The sequence below is a fragment of the Lissotriton vulgaris genome, chromosome 6 (genome assembly GCF_964263255.1).
Source record: "Lissotriton vulgaris chromosome 6, aLisVul1.2, whole genome shotgun sequence".
Classification (NCBI taxonomy): Eukaryota; Metazoa; Chordata; class Amphibia; order Caudata; family Salamandridae; genus Lissotriton; species Lissotriton vulgaris.
This window is the reverse complement of record NC_141694.1, coordinates 515,226,028-515,252,740: the sequence shown is the minus strand read 5'-3', so window position 1 is coordinate 515,252,740 and position 26,713 is coordinate 515,226,028. Positions and strand designations below refer to the sequence as shown.

Sequence of the window (26,713 nt, the reverse complement as noted above, 5' to 3'; positions counted from 1 at the left end):
AGGCATATGATGAAATTTCTAAAAATACGAATGCCTACAACTGTAAATGAGTTTGTAAATGAGCTTGCCTAAAAAGATACAACCATAAAATTAGTTATAAGTATATTAAGCGTGCCTATTGCTGTATGGATTGATAGAAACGCACCATGACTTCCAAACCTACGATGTTTATAAAGCGTGCGTATCGCTGTATGAATAAGTAGAAACCCACCTGAAATTGACAAGATCCAAGCGTGCGTATTGCTGAAAAATAACCTAGAGTTAGAATTCACACGATGCTGGATATTAAACGGGTGTATCACAGAAGTATGGCAGAGGAATAATCAAGTGTGCAAATCGTTGAATAGAAATGCAAGAAGAAGAGGTCAAACAGCTGCGTGTAAGTGTTGCTAGGAGAACACTGAGCAATAAAAATGGCCACCACGTTCTAGCTTCACCAACATGTTGACGCACAATGATTATCAAGAAACGTCCAACGTGACTACGTCACTTCTTGGTTGTGCGAATTACTCCACTCTTGTTGTGACGTCAACTTCGTGTGTAGAAGGCAAAAACAGAAGACACTCGGGTAAGATCTGAATGTTTAAATGTTTTGTTTTGAATAAGACTCGCGCTTTAAAGTTTTAGATGTAGCTTGTTCGCAAAGAATCCATACCTTCATTCGTTGAAATATAACATTTTCTACATAAATAAATGTAAATTCACCATTAGTCGCACATTATTTAAACATATGACTGAGTCACATCGAAATGCTCCCATCATAAATTCAAAATAAGACGAGCATTTGTCGAAACGCTTCCAACTCATTAGTAAGTGCAAGACAGTGGTTTGAAAGAAGGATAAATTGCGCGCTAAGTTTGGCAAGTATGAAAAATTGCGTTAGAGTTCCAAAGTGAGCATAAAAAACGAATAGTCTCTCACCATAATAATAATGAAAGATCATAGGTGTCCATAGGTGTTGAGATCTTCTTGAAGATGCCGACTACGCCAGTGTGACATTTTAACTGATTGCAGCTAAACAAATAGTTATGATCTTGATAGAAGTTTATTCTCATTAGAAGATCTCATCCAACCAGGTAGACAGAAAACAGCTTCTACACAGTAACAGTCACTGACCCTATGACCTACTTACATTCTAGGCTGTGATACATCAGAACCATAGAAATAGGAGATAGAGAGGCAAGACTACTACAATTACAACAATGTTATCATAGAGATGAGGATATCACACTATTTCACAAACCTACATTTTGAACTACTGATTCTACTTCTTCAGATGTAGTACTTTGCGTACTTTAGCCATGTTCAGTGGACTACTAAGGTGCAAGGTAATTTTGTAGTCCAGTTTCTAAAGCTGAATCTCACTACTTCTGTAGGCGTAGCAGCAGCACTCTTTTCAGACCTTTATGAAATGGTGTTTCCAAAGTCTTCCATTTACAATAAACTTTAATTTCTTTCTCAGGATATAAAAGAGGAAAGTTAAGTTATCTCTAGATGAAATATTTTGGAGTGGCCTGACAAACCCACTCTAACAGTGCTGGCTTTGTTGAATACACAGTTTCACATCACATAATTGCGCAGATCGCAACAAGTTAAAGCCTTGCAACTGTTCACAGATTAAATACTTTTTAGAACTATGTTCACGTTTCAGTTTGTATGATTTCATGAGTAACTTATGGAGTATTTTACATACGTTTTCCAGGAATAATCTTGTTTATAATTGTTGACATATAGTACTTATATGCCTCAATAATGTTCAGTGGCGAGTAAGCTGCAAAGTGACTTTCTAAAGTAGACATTTACACCTTCGGTGCACCTAGCAGCAACCCACATTTCAGGCACTGAATGGTGTTTCCAAATGCTTCCATGTGGGTTGAGCCCCAATTCATTTTTCAGGATACAACTAAAAGAAATAAAGATCTTTGGAGATCTCAAATTTGGGAGCAGCCTCACTCTTGACTCCAAAGCATGCTGACTTTAAAGAATGGGTGGTTTACTAACATATTTCCAAGGCTGGTGTGTACTGCTTGAGTATGACCTTTCAGATAGATGTGTTAGGAAGCACGGGTGATTTACTTGAGTTTGGGGTTGTTTTTCTATCTGACATCTACGCAACCCAACATAAAGTCCACAGCAAGTTAAGGTTTTACAGCTGTTTAATGATTAAATGACTCTAAGCACTTTTCAGGCCAACTTTCATGCTTAATTTTCCATGTGTTTCCTGGTTATAAATCAACTATTCCACATACTTTTCCCAGATTAAACTAACTATTTCTACTTCTTCAGATATGTTAATTCTATACCACAGGCATTTTTTCTGGATAACTTTTAACTCGTTCTGACGGGTGTTTTCGAAGAGTTCTACAAGGGATGAGCTCCAATTTCGTTCTCAGTATGACAGAGAAGAAAGTAAACATATCTTGAGTGAAATATTAGCACCCAACTCCTAACCATGCTGATTTTCTAGAATACACAGTTTTCCACACTATGGCCTGTGCTGAGGTGTACTGTATAAGTGTGACTTTTAGGACGCATTTGATAGGAAGTATGGGTGAGATACTTCAGTTTGAGTTTGGATTTTCCTTTGTCACCAACTGAAGTCATCCTGCAGACCACAAGACATTAGAAATCTGCAGCTGTTTACAAATTAAACTGTACTTTCAGTCACAATTTCAGGCTTCCTTTTTCATGTTTTCATAGGTCACTAACAGAGCAATTCCATGTGCTTTTTTCCAGGTTGAACTACGATTTCTACTTGTTGTGATATAGTGTTCGTATACCTCAGTCACGTTAAATGAACAAGAAAGCCGCAAAGTGCCTTTTTAGTCCTCTTACTCAAGGTGAATCTCACTCCTTTGGTATGTCTAGCAGCAAACCTTTTTTAAAACACTTTTTCAAGAGTGTTTTCAAAGGTTTCCACAAGGGTGGAGCTCCAATTTTTTTCTCAGAATACAAGAGAAGAAAGTAAAGATTTCCTAATGTCTCAAATTTGTAGCTGCTTCAACACCTACGAAGTCTCCACTGGCTTTCCGTGGAGCAAAGGGTCACTTTCATAATCCTCACTCACGCCTACAAATGCCTACACAACAACGGACCCAAATACCTCAACGACAGAATCAACTTCCACGTACCCAAAAGAAACCTCCAATCTTCCAAACTCGCACTGGCCGAAACCTTGGCCATCCACAGAGCCAGAGCAGGCGGAAGATCCTTCTCTCACATTGCAGCCAAGACCTTGAACGAGTTACCGCCAGACATCAGACACACTCCCTCCCTGAACACCTTTAGGAAGACCCTCAAGACTTGGCTCTTCAGCTAAACAAATCTGTACCCTCAGTACTTGGAGACCCTCATGGGTGAGTAGCGCGCATAAAATTCCCTGATTGATTGATACTTGACTCAAAGTATGCAGACATCCTATAATGGATAGCTTTCTACCTTAAGGCCTAGGCTGGTGTGCACAGTTGATTATGACTTTTCAAAGGAATGTATTAGGAATCAGCGTTGAGTTCTTTGCGTTTGAGGTTGTATTTCTCTTTGTCTTCTATTCAAGTCATTCATGCAGACAGTATCAAATTAAGGCTCTACAACTGTCTATAGATGAAATTATTTTGAACACTTTTCGGACCTAATTTCAGACTTCATGTTCCATGTTTTCACTAATGGAGTATTCCACATCATTTTCCCCCGACAAACTACTGTTTTTGCTTCTTCAGAAATGCTACTTCTATAACACAGTTATGTTCAGTGGACAGCTAAGGTGCGAAGTGAGTTTTCAGTACAGTTTCTAAAGATAAATCGCACTACATCAGTAGGGCTAGAAACAGTCCACTGTTAGGATACTTTGTGAAGGGTTTTTTCAAAGGGCTTCACTTGGGTTCAGCTCCAATTTCCACCTCAAGATGTAAGAGAGGAAAGCATATTATCTCTAAATATGGAAATTTTAACCTTCCTCATACCTACTTCCAGACCATGCTGACTTTCCAGAATGCTGTAAACCACAGTTTCCATATGAAGACATTTTGTTTCACTAAGAAATTTGTCACCATTTGATACAATAAACTTTTCAAAAAGGTTCACCCAACTCAGTTCCTTCTTAGAAAGGTTTGGGGTGATCCATCAAGCGGAAGGCCAAGAAAAAGGGGGTCTCATGTTAATTCCCAAAGGAAACTACTGTTGTGGCTTCACAAATATGATGGCTGAATGGAACAAAATTACAACAAATTGGCAAAAAAATTTAGAAGTTTACTCAGCAAGCGCTCTGATTTGGTATAAATCCATTTAGCCATTTTTGAGAAGTATGCTTTTAAAGTGGTGCTCAGGGTAGTCATGCAGGGATTAAAAAAAAAAAGGCATATCAGGATAGTTGGTGTCCAAATATGCTCTTATTAGCCACTTTAAAGGTGACTAGTTAACCCTGATTGGGTGGCCATAACATGTACAATATGTTGAGCAGCCATTACACTACTCAGGGGTATGGTCCCTGTGTCATAGAAATGCATTAAAACCAAATATAAAGGGGGCAGGGTGAGCACACCCTGACCCCAGTGATATTTTGGGAGGCCAAAGGACCGCTCTTAGTTGTCTTGATTGACTGTGACACCAGTTGTAGGACTCAGTCTATGGTCCTCATTGACCTGCATTTCAATTAAAACCAAATTTGAGGGTCTTGAATAGGATCACATATAAAGCACAATAACATATTTTTGTCACACTATAAATCACTTTTTGGTGGTGTTATACTCATTTTAGAAATTCTAGTGCATTTCCAGGTAATCTTACAGTGTGAAACATCCCCGGCGATATTTGGCATACCATGTTTGGGAGAAAACTGTTTATTGTCATGATTTTCTCACACAGGTTATCGAAGGTGCCCCAGAAGCTAAAATGAGAACACAATTTCTTCCAGAGACGTGAGAGGATAAAGTTTGATATTCTGAACAAATTATGTGCTTCCAAAAGCCGCAGTCTTCTGTCAGTTGATTCACCGGTGCTCTGCTGCAGCTTCCCACAGGGTTCTAATCAACAACTAGAGCACCAACATTCTGTATTTATAATTTTGATGGAATCAAAGATGAAAGCCTTAAAGCATTACCTTCAGAATTGAATGAAATGAGAGAGTTCTACTTGTCATAGAAATCATTTTTAGTGCTTAACAAGCCTAAAATGAGAACACATTTTCTATGAGCTTTCAAACAGCTTGCTCATCAATGTCAGTAAAACATTCTGACATGCAGACTAACGCATGTACTTTCGACATCAGCAGCATTCTGTCATGTAACTCCCCAGTGCTCTACTTCAGCTTCCCACAGTGTTCTAAAGAACAACTAGAGCCACAGAGCAATACCATTCTGTATGTATGACAAATGTGTAGAACATCTGAAGCTATCTTGATGAAAATAACACAATGGGGGGGGGGTGTTTTTGTCTTAGAAATGATGGTTAGTGCTCTTGAAAGTTAACATTAGGACACAATTTTATGAGTTCTCAAATATCTCCCAGGAACATATTCTGAAATGCATTGAGAAATGTGTACTTCTAACACTAGCAGCAGTCTGTCATTTAAGTCCCTATTAATCAATTGCAGAGTCACCACAAAGCTCAAATGAATAACTAGAGCACAGACATGTTTTATTTAATACAAAAGTGCAACACTCTTGAATGCTACTTTGTAAGCATAGGAGTTTATACATTTAAAGGATTTTCTGAAGAGTAGGCTGAAGTAAACCAACACTGAAATGTTAATGCAAGCATGAAACCAGAGGGTTAAAAATATGACTGAAGCAATTTTTTTAGTAATTTGAGGCAATAGATATTTGCATGAGGACAACATCCCCTTTCAACATGTGTTTAACCTTTACTCAGGCTACCCTTCTAAGTCTGCTTAACAGCTCACTAATTTTAAAATATAAACATATTGGTAGGCAGATATGAATATATATATATATGTATATATTTATTTACAACAGACATTGTCACCTTTCCTGACTCACCATACAGTGGAACACAAACACATCAGGTCTTTGTAACTATTGTTTTCACACTTTATTTAATTTTCTTCATTTCATTTGTTGTCAAATTTGCAAGATTTTGCATATTGTTATTTAGATCCCAGGCCGACGCGTTTCTGCTTCCACCTTCCACTGGGACTTCATTTACTTTGCAAGTGCATTGTGGGAGGTGATGCTTGCACTAAAGGTCACATGTTAATTCGGATTTAGAGCCTTCAACACTAAGGCCTACAGTTTGGTTCATGCATGAACAAGGCTGCTGGGACAGCTGAAATGAGTCAGGGAAAGAGAAAGCTATGCTGCCAGTTTGAAATGAAAAAAGAAGCTGGTACTCCTCAGACTTGGACTTTTTGTTGTTTGGGATTTGAATGACAGGATGCTCCATATCTATTTTCACGAAGCACAAAGCTAACATGCAGCTCCCTCTCTGTCAAAGCAATTGTGTTTGCTTTCAGCAAGCAGGAGTATTTTCAATGCTCTCACTTGCTGAAAGCGAGCATAGTTGGCTATGGCTTGGCAGGAGTAGTAAAGCTCCCACAAAGGCATAGCACACAGCTATGTCCAGGGGGTGGGCACCCCGGGACATAGCAGGAGCCAGCCCTTCGGGGCAGTCCCCAGGACCATATTTGGCTCCTGGAAGGGTGCTGCATAGACCCTCGCCATTGTTTAATTTATCCATGGGGAGGTGGTGGTCCTCGGGGTGAGAAAACACAATGGACCCCAAACATTATATTTTTGAACCCCGGGGAAGTGGTGGTTACCGCGGCTGCCGGGGGGTCATGTAGGCCCCCCTTCATTCCTATGGTAACTGCCCCAGGGAGGTGGCAGTCCATGGTGGTGTGGGGGGTACAAATGGCTCCTGCATTTATTTTGGCTAAAGCCCTGTGGAGGTGTCAGTCCTGGGGCTGTGAGGGAGGCCTTATGGGCCTCCCCTGCAATAATTTAACAAAAAGCTACACGGGTAACCCCTGCATTATAAAAAAAACAATGTCCTCAGGATTTGGGCCTCCAGTGGCCAAATCCCAATGACAGTGTTTTTTTTTTTATAACATCTTCGTGAAAAAGATGTGCCTTTTTTTATTATTATTTTGGCGGGGAGCCACCTGCCCACCCAAACTTCAATTAAAAAAAATTGCTTTTAATCCCCAGCAGGGTCCCTGCTGGACCCCGCCCCCACCATATCTGGGAGGTCAGGGTATTCCTACCCTGCCCCCTTTTCTTTTTTTATACATTTTTTGTGGGATTTGACTTCAAGATGACTACCAACACTTCCTGGTTGAAGCGTTGGCAGCCAACCAAATTTCTGTAGGATCCGTGAGTCCACTGCAAAAACTCGCATCCTCAGATATCTCTATTTTTTAAAACTTAAATATCTCTGAAAGTACTTAACGTATCTACACCAAATCCTAAACGTATGCTTTCTAGACCAAAATTTAGCTGTCTGCCAAATTTGGTGTAATTCTGTTCAGCTGTTCGGGCTGTAGCTGTGTTCAAAAATGAAAAATACCATAGACATAACATGAGGGAAATGCATTTTGAAATCCTCTTTTTTTCTCAACCCCTGCTTGATGGATTATCCGGAAACTTTCAACACAGCCGCTGAAGCAAAAAGGTGAGGTTTTGTGAAACATTTGTGAAGATTCGCTCTCTCAATGGTTCAGCTAGGTAATGTAACCGGTCCCTCAGGTTTGTCCCTTATGACTTGGAATGTCAGAGGCCTCAACGATAATCTCAGGCATAGAGTAGACATTGCCTATTTGCAATAAACACACTTACCTAAAAGTGACCAGCTCCACTTTGCAGCGAGTTTGGGGACGCACATGTACTTTTCTAATTTTAGTACCTACACCAGGAGAACGGCCATCCTTATTCACAAACAGGTTTCCTTCAGCTTAGATTCTGTTTTGGGGGATGGTGATGATCGTTACATCATTGTCACAGGTTCTCTCATGGGACACAGGACGGCTCTGGTATGCGTGTATGCCCCGGACACTGATTCTTCTGATTTTTTTCATTCCTTACATGCCCAATTATTGAGACTTGATCCCTGCCTACTCCTACGTGGGGGTCTTTAACTTGCTCCTTGATCCTGTTTTGATAGTACAGCCACAACTCCTGACACTAAGTCACGAGCACGGCGCGCTCTACTATCCCTTTGTGAACAATTATCGCTCCTAGATATTTGGCACTTACACAACCCCTCCCTTACTGAATATACTCATTTTGCTGGTCAACATAACACATGGACGATATTTGACTTTTGACTGGTCTCCCCTGGAGTTTCTAACTGGTTCCAGGCATGGGAGACACTCCCTAGACCATATTCTGACCACTTACCGGTCCAACTCCTCCTGCAAGTCCCATGTCCAGAGGGGTTTGAACACCAGTGGCGCTTCCCAACTCGGGCACTTCATGATGACCTTTTTGAAGAAGAAGTGCGCAAAGCCATTGAAGACTATTTCACTATAAATACAGGTTTGGTTGACACTTGGGCAGTCCTGTGGGAGGACTTCAAAGCTTACATTAGAGATGTCTGCATCTCCAAACATGCAGGTGTGCTTAAGAGTCTCCGCACCACGATCGCCCGCAATGAACATGATACCGCAGATTTGGATGCCGCTGCGATGCACTCCTCTATTCCGGATGTGGCATGTCGATGATTGGCTCTGCTTTTGGAAATCCGGGAGGCCGCTGACCGCGAGATATTATACATGGGCAGAAATTAGACAGCCAGGCAATACGGTGAGGGAGAGCGGCCCGGTCGGGTACTAGCACAAATGTTGAGACCCCCTTAGGGCAAAGCCTACATCACAGAACTGCGTTCTTCTACAAATCAGACACTGTACTCCACGTCAGAGATTCATGCTGAATTGCTAGATTATTTCACTGCCTTGTATTCCACCATGACGGGGCATGACTCCTCAGCGCATGAAGAATATCTGTCGGAAATTGCATTGGTTTATCTGGAAAAACATATGCAAGAGTTCCTTTCAGAGCCAATCTCTGTTGCCGATGTTCTTGGTGTGATTGACACCCTCCGCAACTGATCAAGGTTTGCGCGAGGCCCTCGAGAAACAGAATCTGCCCCCCACACTTAGCGAAGCGGTGCTAATTATTCTCCCCAAGCCTGCCAAGGATCTGACTTTAGGTGGGTCCTACAAACGTTTATCCCTCTTGAATTTAGATTACAAAATTTTAGCTAAGATCATCGCCAATCGTCTATCCCAACTGATGGAATTTATCATATTCCCAGCCAAGTCTGGCTTTATTCCTCATCGTTCTACCTCTCTGAATCTCAGGACTCTTTTTCAGTCCTTCACCGAATGAATCTCGCTGTACCTGCTGCCACTATCCTGTTAGACACTGAGAAGGCCTTTTTTGATTCCCTAGAATGGCCCTTTTTCATTTCTGTTATGAACCGCATGGTCATGCCAGCTGGTTTTAGAGCCACCACCAACTTATTACACAGCCGTCCCACTGCCCGGCTTCGTGTCAACGATACCCTATCTCATCCCTTCTCACTCTCCTGCTGCACCCGTCATGTTTGCCATTTTTCTCTGGTATTATTTATTTTAGCTATGGATCCCTTAATCTGCCATTTCCAGGAACGGCATCTACAGAGGGGTTTACAATTTAACACTGCCCCCTCCTAGTCTCTTTTTAGGCTGATGACACTATCCTCTACGGCAGAGACCCTCGTGTAAACCTAGAACCACTCATTAGAGAAATTCTGCGATTTGGCCGCTTCTCCGGCTTAGGCATTAACTGGTGTAAATCGGTGATCTTCCTGTTAACTTCCAGCACAACCCAGTGGAAGTGTGAATTCCCACTTGAATGGTGCACCGACTCTGTCAAGTATTTAGTTATCTTGACACCACCCAGTTCCTCCTCCTTAACCACATCGATGCTAGTGCTATTTTCCTCCGGTGCTCAGCTTTTGGTTTTCCCATTGTTCATGACGAGCTCAGCTCGTCATGAGTGTATGGAGGTGTACACCATGACGAGCTGAGCTCGTCATGAGCGTCCAAGGAGTTAACTACAGACAAGCAATCACCACCCTTGAATACCAGGCGGAAAGGTGGTGTTGTCTGCCTTTATCCATAGCTGGCAAGGTAGCGATTCTTAAGATGATTTTGCTCCCAAATTTTTGTGTCTTTTCCACAATATCCCCATACCACTAACTAACAGCTTTTTCTTGACATTACGATAGCACTTTATAAGATAGCTCTGGGGTGCTCAGCAGGCTCGCGTCCGCTGGCAGGTTCTCACCCTTCCATTTGTTAGAGGTGGATATGGTGTCCCGGATCTCCAATTGTATTACCTGGTGGCCCAATGCTGCTATGCCTATGCATGGTTTCATCCGGATGCTAGGATCCCATATCTCCGTCCGGAGACAGATTTAGTCGTGCCTGGGCGGTTGTCCACCGATCTACCTAAAGGCTTATCCAGGGATCCCAATGACATACAGACAGTTTCCACTACCAGCTGGGCCTTGGATAAGCTGAGACGGGTCACCAGAGCCGCCATTCTATACTCCTCTGCCCTGCCTGTGCCAAATGCTTGCTGGCTGCCAATCACTGGAGAACAGTTACGACATCGCACCTTAACCAAATTTAATATTTCCACTATGGGAGACTTATACCCAGGGGGACACATCTTCTCCCTGTCAGAAGATACCCATTTCCAGGACATCACATTCATGGACAGCTTTGTGCTGTGTCGAATTTGTTCGGCACTGCGCGCCACAATGCCCAGTTTCCTCCTAGAACCGGACTCGTTTACACCACTTACACTTATAATTGAGAACACAAGCGGGGCTCATCTAATTTCTAAACTTTATAAGGCATGCGCAGCACTTCGGCCTGTTAACTAAGACAAGGTTCACTCAGACTGGGAGGTGGATATAGGCCACCCTATCACAGATGAACAATGGGCTAAATGCTGCGCAGCAACAAAGGATGTCTCCCTCAACAGTAGGCTTAAGCTTACGCAGAATCTACATTACCGCAGCTAAAGCTCACAGACTAGACCCGGCCAGGCCACACACTTGTCGCAAATGCTCTGCCTCTCTTGCCGATTTTGCACACCTCACATGGACATGTCTGAAACTCTACACATACTGGGTAGAAGTACACAGAACTCTGGGACTGATGACAAAGCTACCCCTTACCCCCATACCGGAAGTGGTACTGTTAGGTTACACAGTGAACTTTGGTAAAAATGTCAGACACTTTGCATCTCTCTGTTTGCTCCTTGCTAAAAGGGAAATTGCGCTACTGTGAGGCTGCAAATCTGCTCCTACCCTGCAGGGCTGGCTGCGCAGCTTGGCGTACTGTAATATCAACTGCGAGGTATACACCGGTATTATGCCAAGCTCCTCCCGGCCTAAAGACATTTGGGGTCCCTATAGATCATATGCTGAAACCATTCGTCAACCCTATATTTCTCAATTGGAGCAGGGCTTAGTTACGGAAGGCGTGGGGTGAGTGGCTCCTCTCCCCATAATACTTGTATTCCATATTCCTCATACTACTCACAAGATGTGGTTTTACTGTCATTATGGCACTTTTGGGTCATGCACCGAGCTGGAGACTGGCCTTTGGCCACCAACTGCTGTTACCATGATATACAGAAAGGAATGGACCTCTGGGACTTTGTATTCTTTATACTACGTTTCTACACCATTGATTTTCTGTTCTTTTTGTCATGGCTGTTCTGTACTGATAAATATTATGCTGCTGCTCAGTATTCATATTGGTGTAACATCATCGACAGTGAATTTGTAACCCTGTATTGCCTTGATCTTGGTCGAAACTATAAAAAAAGTTTGAAAAGAAAATCATTTGTGAAGATTCGTCAAGCGACGCCAAACTTTTTGGCAAAACAAAACGTTTTTCCTATGGAAACTTCTGTCCTAACCATAACTAACTACTGGCAGACGTCAGTAGGTATTTATAGTTAGGACCTAGTTTCCATGGGAAGAGCATTTTTTGTTTTTGCCAATACCTTTGGCCCAATTTCACAAGTCTTCACATAATTTTCAAAACTAATACGGCATATATATTTGTGTGTGCCTTTGGGTGTGTGTGAGAAAACAAAACACTTTCAGAGTTAGAGAGAGATACAAATTATGTAAAAAAGAAGAAGAGAACTCTGGGTAGTTCACAAGTTTAGGTGGAGAGCAGCTCCTGTCTAGAGCACCCTACAACACCAGCATATCTGCTCACCTCAAATGTCTGTTTTCTTGGCTTGGTTAGAGCTGTTTTCACCATAGAAAGCAGTGGAAATCACAAAGTCAGCTTGGTGCGATCAAAAGTATAAATGTATTGTTAATTCATAACACAGTAATATAAAACAACATCCTAGCACTATCGCCCTAGATGAATATTACTAAGCCTCTTCTGATCTAATGTCAACAGAGGATCCAGAATAAACCTGGTTTACAAAACAATGGGAAGACTCGTTGTTGAATAGGCTACAGTGTGTGTTCAATTAAAGCCTTCAAAAGTATCTAAAGGGTTTCTACGAAGTTCTTCCAGAACCAAATTTTATCACAAAATGAGTGGTGCACATTTTACTGCACGAGAAATAAAAATACAATATAAATATTATGACGCAGTGTCATATGTGTACAAAATGGAGACAAGGCCTAGTTGCAGCAGCGGCTTGCATCTAAGGGGAGAAGAGATGAGGCACTTGGGCAAATAAAATAAATAACAAAAGAGACACTTACCTTACAGGTCCTGTGCTCTGCCAGACCTCTTCTTTCTTCAGTGCCGTACTGCGGGTATGAGCAAGCTCCCTTGTCCAATCCTGGTGCTGCTCACATGCAGTATATGAGCAGCGCCCTGATTGGATGGAGCGGCCTCACTCAGCACTCCACAGAGCTCTGGAGGCCCACACTTGCTCTAAACCCAGGACAGCTGGGTTGAGAGGTTTAAAGTGTGCATGTAAGAGATGTGCAAAGGCATCCCTCTGCCTACCATTCTTCCCTGCTGTTACTCAGCAGACCCCGTCCCATCCTGACGCTTGGTTCAGGATGGGTCGATGAAAAATAAAATGGTAATGTATTACCGTTTTGCAGGGGCGGCTGGTCCATAGGGGCGCCGGGGCAGCGCCCCACAAAAGAAACTGCTCACTGCAGTTTGGGCAACAGGAATGTAAGCAGACTAATTGACAGCTTTCACAATTCGTCTGTTTACATTTCCGGCCGGCCGGTGCTTCAGGGGTTAAAGTGCGCATGTCTCCTGCTCTCGCCTGCGCACGCAGGTGAGAGCAGGCTTTCAGAAGATGGTCTAACTACGCATGTGGGTGAGGAGCGTTGCCCCTCACGCACATTCACACACCATTAGGATGCTGCGCATGCCCAGTATAGTGCATGCGTCTGTAGATAGGTTCCTGCCCGGGCGGTGATGCGTTTTGCGCAAAGTCGCCCCATGCCCTATCAAATGCCAGGATACGAGGAAACAAGGGTCCGCCGCCCGCCCCCCCCATCCCCCCTGTCGCATTCGGTCTCCTGATTTGGCGCCGTTAGTATTTCCTGTTGAGCGTTGCAAAGGAGACGTGGGACCGAAGAAGATGCCTCATGCCTGGTAAGTTTAATTCATTGCATTAAAATGTAATCCACCCCTCTCCGCGCGGTTACCTCCTTTCCCCCCAGCCCCCTGATTCATGCCGGCCGTGACTGGAGTCGTTCCACCGGCCGCGACTGCCCCATATAACAATTGTGGCCTTATATTACTGTGTAGAAAACCCGCCCGCACTTCCCAGAACACAGAGATAAGAAGCCCCAGGCAGATGACAAAAAGATTTCACTTAGAACAGAGGAAGACAGTCTGTAAAAGTATGAAAACCGAAATAAACATACATTTTCCTGTGCAGAAAACGTTTTTCACTAAACTCTTAAACACACTGAATGAAGTAACAATGCAGTCATTTGACAGGTGTAATGATAACATAAGATCCCCTCTACTAATTCTAATTCCAATATTGTCGTTTATTAAGCAATTTAATACCCACAACATATCGGTTTGCCCTCATGCATGAATGAATGATGGATGCAGGATGGATGGGTGGGTGGATGCATGAATGAATGATTGATGCAGGATGGATGCAGGATGGATGGGTGGATGGATGGGTGGATGCATGAATGAATGATGGATGCAGGATGGATGCAGGATGGATGGGTGGATGGATGGATGGATGGGTGGATGGATGGGTGGATGGATGGATGGATGGGTGCATGAATGAATGATGGATGCAGGATGGATGAGTGGATGGATGGGTGGGTGGATGCATGAATGAATGATGGATGCAGGATGGATGCAGAATGGATGAGTGGGTGGATGCATGAATGAATGATGGATGCAGGATGGATGCAGGGTGGATGGGTGGATGGATGGATGGGTGGATGCATGAATGAATGATGGATGCAGGATGGATGCATGATGGATGGGTGGGTGGATGGATGGGTGGATGATGGATGCAGGATGGATGCAGGATGGATGGGTGGATGGATGGGTGGATGCATGAATGAATGATGGATGCAGGATGGATGGGTGGGTGGATGGATGGGTGGATGCATGAATGAATGATGGATGCAGGATGGATGGGTGGGTGGATGGATGGGTGGATGCATGAATGAATGATGGATGCAGGATGGATGGATGGATGGGTGGATGCATGAATGGATGCAGGATGGATGATGGATGGGTGGATGGATGGTTGGGTGGATGCATGAATGAATGATGTATGGATGCAGGATGGGTGGGTGGGTGGATGGATGGGTGGATGCATGAATGATGTATGGATGGATGCAAGGTGGTTCGGGCTCGCTCGCTCGCTGCGGTGCAATATGAAAATTAGTTTATGCCTCACCACTTTCAAATGTCACCAGCCGCCCCTGCCGTTTTGTATTTCTTCGGGGTGGGGAGGGGGGGGGGCTTTTGGGGCATTTATATGGGGGCAATGCTCCAATGGAGGATTGGCCCTTGCTAGTTGAGGCCTAGTTTATCATAAACCGGGAAAACATGGTTCTGTGCGTCACAGCATTTTTATTTTTATTGCAAAATGTTCACATTAATATGCAAATCAAAATGTAGCTCTGAAACCACCATATATTACCAAATAGGCCAAAGCCACGCTTCAACCATTTTTCCAATGCAGTGACATCGGTCATGTCATACAGGCCATACATAGTATTACAAGAAAAACTGAGTGGGGATTTTATTGCGATAAGCCCTGCAATATCCTCCTTAACTCAAAGCAAACATGTTCTCTCTACAACAAAGCTTGTATCTGGCGAAGGAAATGTTACATGTACTCTATGGTTTGACATTACTCCGTCGAGTAGCATTACAATGTACATACATTGTTTGAGACTGATATGTGTTCTTTGTAAAGGACGCAGGCCAATTTGTTGCTATTCAAGCATTGACTCCTTTGGCTAAGTAGCGATCTATGAAAATGCATAACTAAATACATATTTTGGGATGTCTAACTTGCAATAAAAGTGTATCTCAAAAAACAATACCTCAAACAAGATATCTCTCTGTATATGAACGAAGGCATTGAATCTCCTTACATAAAACGTATGTTTGTTAGTTATAGAATTCTAAAAGGCAGGGGCAATGGAGTGTTTGACCTATATGTTTTGACTCAAATTACATTGCAAATTTTGCTTACTAGTTTTATTCTAGCAACTCTTGTTAGAATGATACAGCTATCTTTTGATTTCTCTTTATATAACATTATATTTTTCGTTCGCAATAGATGAAGTCAATATTGAAACTACTGCTATGAAAAATTATAGCTATGAAAAATTATGGGAAAATTATTTCTCTTGTAATACAGTGTGTATACTAATATTTGCTGAAGGCGAAATCTGGAGAAACACCAAAACATCTTAGGGTGTTATTAGCATCCACCAGCATGCATATTCTGAAATGCCATCTGCTCGAAGTGTGTTACAAATCTCCAGTGCATTTCTGACTGATCCAGAACACAGTTATTTCGCCTAATAGATGTCGTCAATGTTTAAACCGTACTTATGATTTCAATAAAGCTGCTTCTCGGCAAATCTCAGCACATACAGCATCAAAAGGCCTCTATATTTAAGCTTGTATTTATTTGTAAATTCACCAAATAGTCATAAACAAATACGTCCAAATATGTTAAAACTATATGACTGTGCACACGAATAATAATTGCAATACTTTGTTTTCTATTTAAAATACTTGCATTTAAAAAAAAGAATGATTGTTTCTTCCTGTAGCTGCCAAGCTGAGTTTAATAACTAAAACTATTGCATTGGTTTGCAGTAAGGATGTGGTGCCTACAGAGAAGGCTGTCTCGGACACCGGAAATCCCGAAGAATACCCTACAGTATCTCTAGGTAAATCAAAATCCTAAAGATCCAATGTTTAATTAATTTTGTGAATGATTGATTTTATGCTTGACGTGGTATATTTCATACCCCGAATGCGGCCGTTATAAACAAAGTCTGCAAAAACAAACACACTATTGTCCTTTCATTTGTGTTTATCTTGTAGTCTGGTGAAGTACGTAGACATCAATAGTTGGTACATGGTGAACATGATATGAGCTTCTACTCTACTGGAGAAGTGTGGCTCAGGGGTTAGAGGCGGCAGACCTGGAGCTTGAGTTCGGTCCGGGACCAGGGTTCAATTCCCCGCCTCGGCGGGTCTTGGGCTCAAAAATTCCGCGGACTCGTTAATTCTCGCTCCGGTGCCTTCTCAGCTCACGGGTTCACACTCTGCGACTCTGGGCAATAGCTTGCTTAATCTCCACAACGGCCCCTCGCGGCGGGATGCCTGGCTTTCACCTTGTGGATACCCTTCCAGGGCTATCTCACAGGGGAATACCAGGACGGGTTCCCTATGCAAGCGCCGAGATGCCCCAGGGTAATCGCGCGCTATATAAGACTTCATACTTTACTTTACTTTACTTTACTCAAACGGACGATAATGCCAATTTGCAAAAAGGGATGTTGTCCTAAAAGCACAAACGACCAACGTAGCCGTGTAATTTACACATTAGAGTATGTCTAATTCACAAAAGAGAATGGGTGTGCAATTGCATATGTAATTAACCACGCACACTAAAATTACGTATCTGTAGACATAGCCAAGAAGCGAACAAAGAAGACAAAGCAAAGAGTCTGCATTCACAAATGTGATAATACTAATGCAATGTTTGCTTTTTTTTTTAAAACTAAATTAGTTGTTTTAATACCTGACCTAATGTTTTGTCTCAATACATGTTATTTCATGCTGTGTTGTGGAGACGTTCTAAACAATTCTGAGGGTTCTGCTGAAGAATGGAGTGTGGTTGGACTGTAAACATGCACTGCCAGTAGCGTGTGTCGTGGCGATCCTCTGTCAATGCGATATGGATAAGAATTCACAGTGATTGATTGGTAACACTGGAGGGTTTGCTGAAACTGATTATGCTTCTTTGAGGTTGGTAGACATGCCCATTGACTGTCGGATGTATCCGTGTATGGAAGTTGCAGAAGCGAGTGTAGTTGGGTGCCATAATACCCAATTATTGATATATTTGGGCTGTGATGTATGTTAGGAGTTCTGTCTTAATGTGTTCTGCTGTAGAATAGCATGTGACGTGTCCTAGTGGAGAGTGCATTTGTGAGCATGGTGATACACAACTATTTTTGGCATACCTTTTCTTTTGCCAGACATATGTTCACACGTGTATCCAACGTGAACTGTTTGATGTTATGTGTGCCACTGTGAGCACAGTGATACCCATCTTTATTGTAAACATGTGCTGTGTTTAGTATGTGTTCAAAGTTCTTGTTAGTCTGTGTTATTGGATTTTCTGTATGTGAGGTGTGATTAGGAATGCATGCTCTTATGATACCTAACCATATGGAATAATTACACTGCATAGAATGTGTGTGCAATCTTCCGTCAGGTATATACTGTAGCATGTCTATGACCTGTGATTAAAAATGTGTGCCTATGTGAGCATGGTAAGGACTATATATTTTTTTTGGTTCTGTGCAAATGTTTTGCCAGAAGTCTACTATTTAATATTTTGTTTGTTGTATATGATTAGAGGTGTATTGTATGCATTAATATAATCAACCATGTGGTATATATGTGCTTTGTTGGATGTGTGTGCAATGTTTTGTTGAATTTGTACTGTTGGAAGTTTAGAACATGGCACGTGATCAGAGGAAAGTGCTGCTGTGAGCAAAGTGGTACCCAACCATGAGAACTAGCAGTATTGCATTTGATAGCTGCACAGCGTTTCAATTGTACTGTTTTCAGATATGTGTGTTGTACGTGATCAAATATGTGTGCTGTTATAGATCAGTAGGTAGGTAGGTAATATTCTTTATTCAGTTAAAAAAACATAAAAGATGCAATGTCATACAAGTTATACACATATGATGTCAAAAGGTAGAATATTAAACCCCTCATCCAGCATAATGATATAATTGGTGAGCCAATTCTATTGTCGTGTAGTTCCTACCAAACCGTAGGATCTGTGCGTTAATTGGACAACATAAACTTTGGGAAAGGTTCCTAGACTGATTCTGGGCACCCCTACTGGATATGTTGGTCTAGAGACCAGATTGTGTACAGTCTCACTGTAAACCCTCCTAACCTTACCAGGAAGCGATTGGTTTCTGGCAACCACTGAATATGACAACCCTGATCCCTCAGGGATCGTGTAAACAGATCAGAACCTTTCACCTAGTCACTCATGCTTTCTTGTGCTCAGAGAAATATACAGGATACACAGTGGGACGTTTTATATTTATTGAATCAATGTTATTCCTGTATAGAATACATGTGCTGCGATAATGAGTAAACAGAAGCAGAGGAAAGTGATTACAAGCACAAAAAGCGTAAACAGTAGATATAGTTCTTCTGTCGTGCTAAAACAGTTTATATATGAAGGCATATAAACGAGGCAGTAATCGGGCCCACTCCTACTAGGTGAAACCCTACTACAAGTGTACTGAAAGTGTGTGGGTGTAAAGCCAAGAATCCCCCAAGGGACGATCAGACCCAATTACCTGGCGGGAGAGAATGTTGGAGCCTGTCTTGGTCTGGAACTGAACACCCTTTTACAGAGATGTCCGACTACTGCATGGTGAAGTCTCAGCATGCAGGGACCCTCTGTGTCCCCTTAAGTGCCTTCTCTACTCATCTTATGGATTGCTCTTTATTTATATTAGAAAGCAGCCTTCCGATGTGCGTATAGATTAGTGATGTTATGGATATGTCACATGGATGAAAGCCAGCTGCCTCTCGGTTGACTCAGACAAAACCAAAGTACTCATCCTGGGACCAACCACTTCAGCCTAGGATGACTGCTGGTGGCCAGCCGATTTGGGATCACCGCCCACCCTGACAGACCACGCACACAACTTTGGCATCATACTGGACTCTTCACTCACAATGAGCCGCCAAATTAACGCAGTTTACTCAGCCTCCTTCCACACGCTCCATCTGCTCCGAAAGACATTCAGATGGATCCCTACAGAATACAAAAGAACGGTCACCCACACAGTCATCCCTAGCAGACTCAACTATGGCAACACACTCTATGGCGAAGTCACCCAGAAACAGCTCAAGAAACTTCTGAACGTCCAAAACGCTGCCACAGACTGGTCCTCCATATTACGCAGCCATATCACACAACACCTCCGACATCTCCACGGGCTCCCAGTAAACAAATGAGTCAAAAGAGGCCCATCGTACCTGAACCACCGCCTCACATTTCACATACCTGCTAGACAACTCCGATCCTCACAACTCACCCTCATCTCCATCCCTAGGATCCACAAGACCAGAAAAGAAGGAAGATCATTCTCTTACCTCACCACTAAGACCTGGAACACCCTACCCATGTACCTCTGGCAATCAGCGTCATTGACGCAATTCAGTAAGGGCATCAAGACCTAGCTCTTTGAATGATCCTCCTCCCAGTTCAACCAGCAGGGCCCCCCAGCACCCTGGGACACTCACAGGTGGGTAACCGTGCTTTACAACACCATGACTGATTGAATGATTGATTGATATGTAGATAGCCCTTTCGCCATGTGGATGAAGATAGAAATAACATTTGTACATACTACATAGAAAGGCCTTGTACATGATGTTCGAGGCATCGTGATAATGTTGTGCATAACAGCCACGGTCCAACTTGCCCAGTTTATACTTAAATCATCAACTTTGATTAGGTCATTAATCCAGATGGAATCCAAATTTGAATATTTGAGTTGTGTTTGATTTCAAGTCAATATATAAAATCACTTGTTTGTATTGATGAAATATCTCAGTGGAGTCCGGAAAATGCACATTAGAAGCACTTACAAAAGATAAGACGGGAAATGTGTAGTATCTGACGCTCTACTTTGGGCCAAACTGTTTGGTATTGGTTTGGTTGTGATAACCATGTACAGCTTTGTTTGAAGAGGAAGGCTTTGTGATATAAAGAAAAGTTAGATGATCTGACACCTCCCAAGCTTTTGGATAACCTTATCTTTTTCACAGAAATCTTGGTCTCTTGCCATTCCAAAGGATTTTGTTAAAAAATCATCCAGTTTACAAAAGAAATATTTTGATAGGGAGATCGGAATCATAGAAACTGTGTAATTAATCATGGGTGGGATCATCATTTGTAGCGTTTCAATTCTCCCCCACCAAGTCAGAAATTTTGGTGATCAGATTTCCAAGATTTTCATTACTTTTTGTGATGAGATAAATTCATTATGTTTATGTGATTCATTCATATAATCATTACATTAGATTCAATAACAAGGTACCTTATGAATTTGGTACTTTTTACATATGTTTTGTCAATACAGGCAGATGTGCCCAGCACTTTTTTACCCCCAATTTATTTAAGCCCATCTCTTTAGATTTATCTTTGTTTAATGATTGAATATTTTCTGTATTGTTCTAAATGGAAGCTGCCAAATCATGTACTATCTCCAGTTTCTTAAGTATCACCTCCATGGTAGAGAGTGATTCAAATGTAGGTTTAAAGGGAGAATCAGGGATCAGAGGATTTGTCTTCGATCTTTTCATGGCCATATTATGTTCCTTCTGGTTTCTTCCAGTCAAGTTGCTGTTAGAACTGTACTATCATTGAAGGAACTGAAATAGTCTCAAGTTTATGTGACAGGGTCTGCTATTTCTAGGGTAATAGATGCTGTGCTGCTAGTAATTAAGAACTGTTTATGCAGTAGGTTGGGGGATGCAGTTTCACAGCACAGAGAGGGTGCTATAATGACTGCATGCAAAGATTGTAAGACTGTGTGTTATTAAAGTTACATTTGAAAGGTTTTGGTATGAAGACATAGCCCAAAGGGGATTATTGTAGCCCAAACAAGGCAAGGATTTGCAGATTGGACTCGAATAACAGAGTTTTCTGTAAATTGCCATATGAGCATAGAAGGATCAATAGCTGAGTTTACTAGTTGTTATATAGATCCATGATCCACAGAAGTTATTTGCATGAGATACAATGGACAGGTAGTTCATTTGCAGTTAGTAAGAAGTGAGACCAATGTAGCACAAAGGTAGCCCAGATATTAAAGATTGTAAAAGCTCTCATTCCGGACAGCAGGCGCTGCTTGTGACCAGACACACCCAGTGAACTGAAAGATAACGAAGAACACTCATCTCACTGATTTAGATAGCAATTCAACAGTAGCCTCAGTATGAAAGGCTGCAAAAGCATAGGAAATAAATGATCTTTCCTCAATCAAAAGGGCAGCAACTGCATAACGGTAAATTATTCGGTGACTCAAAGAAGCGGGCATCTTGAGCTGGGACATATTCACCCCTTTTCCCCAATGTTGAACTGCAGTATTGCCTTAGATATCCTTAAACTGTTTGGAGCCTCACACCAGAGAAACAGCATTAAATGATAAAACATCTTTGCTAATGTTCCAATCCAAGTTTTCAAGCTCAAGGCTGAATCCCCTAAACCAAACATGATGATTACAGCATGGAACCAACAGCTGTCTGTATACATCAAAATAGTGCTGGATCAAAACTATTTTCGAGTAATTTCAAACGTACCAGAATGATAATTGCCACCTTCAGAGCTGTGCATCGCTGAGTCTGCAAGGGTTTTCTAAATTATATTTCAGTGGCAAATTTTGACAAGCATAAATGCCTTTCGAACAAGAAATAAGTCATAAATAATTGCATCTTTGTATGCAAGTGGAAAATCAATGGAGGGAATACAATTTTAAATTAGTAAAATTCAACATTGTAGGAGATTAAATTCACAGTGAATTAAAGATGTTTTTTCAATATTTGTGTTAGAAAAGATCAAGTTTCAGTAGAATTGATTTTGATACCTTTGAGGTTTCAAAGATGAAAGAGGTGTGGTGCAGCGGCCAGGGCAGCTGTCTCCAGAACATGGGGGCTCCTGGTTCGATCCCCGGCAGCAGGTTAGCCCAGCACCTTGTGACTCTGGGTAATAGCTCGCTTAATGTTCCCCAATGCAGGGACACCTCTCCGGAGATAGCTGTGCGCTTTACAGATGCTGGATTCATTTATTTATTTTATGAACAGCTTTTTACTCCGTAATGGGAAAAAGATAATATTATTACTTGAGGGGGACCTTAACGTCACTGAGTTTATCTTAAGTAACAGAAATGTTTATGGAAACCTGCAACTTTCTTTCCCAGATCCTTTAGAACACATAGGGCCTTATTATGACTATGACTTTGACGGTGCATGAGTGGGTCTCAACACCAGTGACTCGCTCCCGCACCGCCAAAGCCATGATTAGACCGCCTGCCGGATACCGGCTGGAATCCAAGTTGGGGGGTCTTGCACAGCTGGTCCACGGTGGTGCCTGTTTAAAGGCTAGTAGAAGAGTTGTAACAGCCACACAATGGGAATGCCCTTGCTGGTTCCTCCATGCCCTGCAGGAACTTGGAGTGCATGCAGACAGGGGGCACGGCACACCTTGTGCCCCTCTTCATCTATCGCCTGGAGCAGAGCCAACAGGGAACCCTGTGGGGCCCACTTTGTTTCCTCTCTGCCACACTGTTAATACCAATTCACCGCCTTGAAAACCACGGCAGAGAGGAAACTCATAGTATGCTTGGCAGTGTTTCATGGCCCTTCGGAATATATTGCAGGCTCAAGACCACCGCAACACCTCCAGGGATCTCTGATCCCTGGAGGTTGCGGTGGTGCCACTGCGGTCCAACTCTCCAAGTTGTATTGGGGGGTCGGACAATGGGTGCACACTGTGTCCACACAGCTAATGTGGCTATGGAAGTCCAGTGGACTGTCGTAGTCATTGTAAGGCCCATAGACACTTCAACCTAACCCCTTCTTTCACCTCTTCCCACTCAGCAACATAAAATCATAGGCTTACTTGAAGAGGCCCGTTTGAGTTATGTGACAAGCATTCATGCTTCATCAGGACTCTTCATGTCTATTAATAGCTACAGTTCAAATGGCAATTCTTTATCTGGCTATCACCAAGATAAACTATTGGTTGTCTAGAATAGCTGTTATTGTTGATTAGAAATGTTTTTTATTTAAGGCCAGGCATGGTGAGAAAGTACTGTTTCTGTAGCCTACGATGACATAGTCTAACATTTATCTTGATCCTCTGAATCTTTCTATGTCTTGGGGCAACTTACACCTCAGCAAACATTTACCATGCAGCCAGTCCATCACTTTATTCTTCAGGATGCCTCTAGGTTCACATTGTGTAGGTAAGTGTGGAATTGTAGTCACAAAATTGAGCTTATCCTGAAATTTGTGTTTTAGATGGTAGCCCCTTACGGTTGGCATTCAAAGTTTATGTAGAATGGGATCCCCATTGCACTGAGTAACAAACCAATTTGAACCCTGGGCCTTTTGTTTTTTTCAGTTTTCAAGACTCATTCTGGTCTTCAGGCCTCTTCCCATCTATGGGAACCATTTTGGTTTCTCAGAATTCTCTACTGCCATGGGTTCTTTTGGCATAGTAATATGGATTTTATGTTCAATGGATTTATTTTGGCTGACTTCTTTAGGCATAATATTCTGTTTAAATTTTTGTTTAGATGTACCATCCAAAGTTTGAGTATGTGAGAGATTGTCTGCTTCTGGTGACTTATTTTATTGGGAATATTAGTAAAGGTGACTGTCTCTAAATTTGATAGATTTGATTATCTCTGTCAAAGAGATTGAATAACTACTGAAATGAGCGGCTCATTCTCAACTTGTCCCCAGTCTTGAAGAAAATTCTAGAATCAATCGATTTCACTGCGTCTTTTAGCCCTTTCGTGCTTTCGGAATCTCTTTTTCCTGGGCATTCAGTCATATGATGGAGTGCCAAGACAAGAAACATCAGTACAAGAGAATGTTTAGGGCTCCGTGTTTTCAACATGTTCTATGTCACCACTATGTGTACCCAGGACCTGTAAGGTTCCCTCTTCAATGGGATGTTGAATTACAAGGGATGGAGGCTTCTCTCTAACACCTTCTTTCTGTGGCTTCCCAAGGATTATCTTTCGAACCTCTGTATCATGACTTGTCAAAACAAACTCCTATGCTCTATCTCTCTCTGAGAGTTTGACCCACTGCTCTTCTTTTTCTGCTTCCAGCCTTCTCCTATGTCTTTCAATTCTCTCGAGAATATTTTGGATGAGCAAACTAGCTAACAACAATAAGCTGGCCATTGGATGTTCTCGGAAAACCGGTTGAAAACTTTTGAGAAATATGGGGTAGATAGTGCTGAACTTATTACGAGTTGATGTTTACTTTGGGCGTATCTTCACACACATTGAGGGTGAAAGTCTATCTGAGTACAATTTTTGCTGTCATGTGCAATTTTGTCTCTTTGCCTATTGTTTTGAAACATTTCTGGAATATGTTTCTTGGAGTATGCAACTGGGCTGTGAGGCAGAAGAGGGCTGCAGGGGATAACACAATGGATGAAGGTCTGGTGTATGTACAATCTTCCAAACAAACTGCACTGGCACAGTCCCTGCCCCATGCTAATTGTTGCATATCTCACATGGACCACGTAAAGAAACAACCGGAAATAAGGCTAGAGAAAAGATGGAAATGATTTGAGCAACTGGAACAAGATGAGAATGTAAAGGCAGTTAGTTAAAATTAGACGTGTTGTTCTTCTGTTTCAGCAAGTGTATGTAACGACAGGTCAAATATTGGAATGATGCTTTGGGATCTATATTTGCCCTTCATAGCTCTGATTGCGGATTTTCCACTGTTAGACTTGGATATTTCTGAAGGTTTACCCCCAGACTTTTTGCTTTTTGGCCTCCTGTTTTTACCCTGTTTTGGTTGGTTTTAGGACTCTGGCTACTTTACCACTGCTGTTCAGTGCTAAAGTGCATATGCTCTCCAGGTAAATTGTGTTTGTGGATTGGTCTTTCCGCGTTTGTCTTATTTGATTTACCTTTAAGTCCCTAGTACAGTCCACTAAGTGTACCCAGGGCCTGTAAATCAATACTGCTGGTGGGCCTGCAGCACTGACTGTGCCACCCACACAGGCAGCCCTCTGAATGTAGCTCAGACCTGCCACAGCAGTGTCTGCATGCAGTTTGTAACTGCCACGTCGACCTGGCAAGTGCACCCACTTGCCAGGCCATCACCATCCCTTTTCTTACATGAAAGACATCCCTAAGGTAGGCCAAGGTCGCCCTATGGGCAGGATGCAATGTATGTGGAAGGTAGGACATGTACTGAGGTGTGTAACATGTCCTGATAGTGAAATACAGTGTATTTCATTTTTCACTATTGAAAGGCCATCTGTCCCATAAGACTGAATGGGAGTTTATTTATAAATATAACTTCCCAACAAGATAGAAAGATGGAGTTTAGTATGCCTGAACTCAGAATATAAAAATGCTTCTTTTGGTAAATATGATTTTTATATTGTGTGTTTGAAAATATAACTTTTAGAAAGTGGGTATTTTCTTGCTTAGCCATCCTGTGTGCCTCTGCTGGTTTGTGGATTGACTGTCTGGCTTTGTAGTGACAGGGGCTGGGGGTGCGCATTCTCCCAGACAGCCACGGGGGGGGTGGGGTTGATATATGTCCTGCCTTTCCTGAAGGAGTCAGGGCTGGGCTGAATAGACCTGAGCTGCATTCATAGTAGTGGGAGGAGTTTTCACTAGAACAATAATAGGCTTAGTCTCCTTTTAGAGTAGTGGGAGGAGATTTCCCTTGCACCTGAATAGGCCCTGTCTCTCTTGCACAATGCTGTCTCCACCTCCTGCTGGGAAGCTGGATCAGAGAGGACAGAACTGGTTTGGTGAGCAGAGGGAGTCGCTGCCACCAAAGAACAAAGGAAATGCTGTATAAATATTGGGGCCTAGACCCCAGTATTTCAGATTACTGCTGAACTAAGGAAGCTGCCAGTAAGAAGAGTTGGGAAAGCTGTCAGGAGGAACTGCCACTTTGCTGCGTGCTCTGCTGTGTTAGCCTTTTGCTTGCTGCTTCTGTCTGGGGCAGGGAAAGGACTGGAGTGTACTTTCATCATCCTGCTGTTAGAGTTTTCTCCAAGGGCTTGAAGTAGAGCTTGCCTCCTGTTGGACGTCTCAGGGAGAAAAAAGACTTAAGAGAATTTGCTGAACTCAAGAAACCTGCCAAGAAGAAGAGCTGAAAGAACTGCTAGGAGGAGTACTGCCCCTTTGCTGTGTTGTTGCTTTGCTG

The 26,713-nt window shown here is 42.4% G+C and overlaps 1 protein-coding gene across 1 annotated transcript in view; it reads left to right on the top strand.

Annotated features, from left to right (window-relative positions):
* IMPG1 (interphotoreceptor matrix proteoglycan 1) overlaps window positions 1–26,713 on the top strand; it is a 1,383,550-nt gene that overhangs the window by 265,874 nt on the left and 1,090,963 nt on the right. Inside the window, exon 5 of the mRNA XM_086925652.1 lies at window positions 16,331–16,404. Coding sequence (XP_086781778.1) covers window positions 16,331–16,404 — 74 coding nt within the window. The remainder of the gene's footprint in view (window positions 1–16,330; window positions 16,405–26,713) is intronic.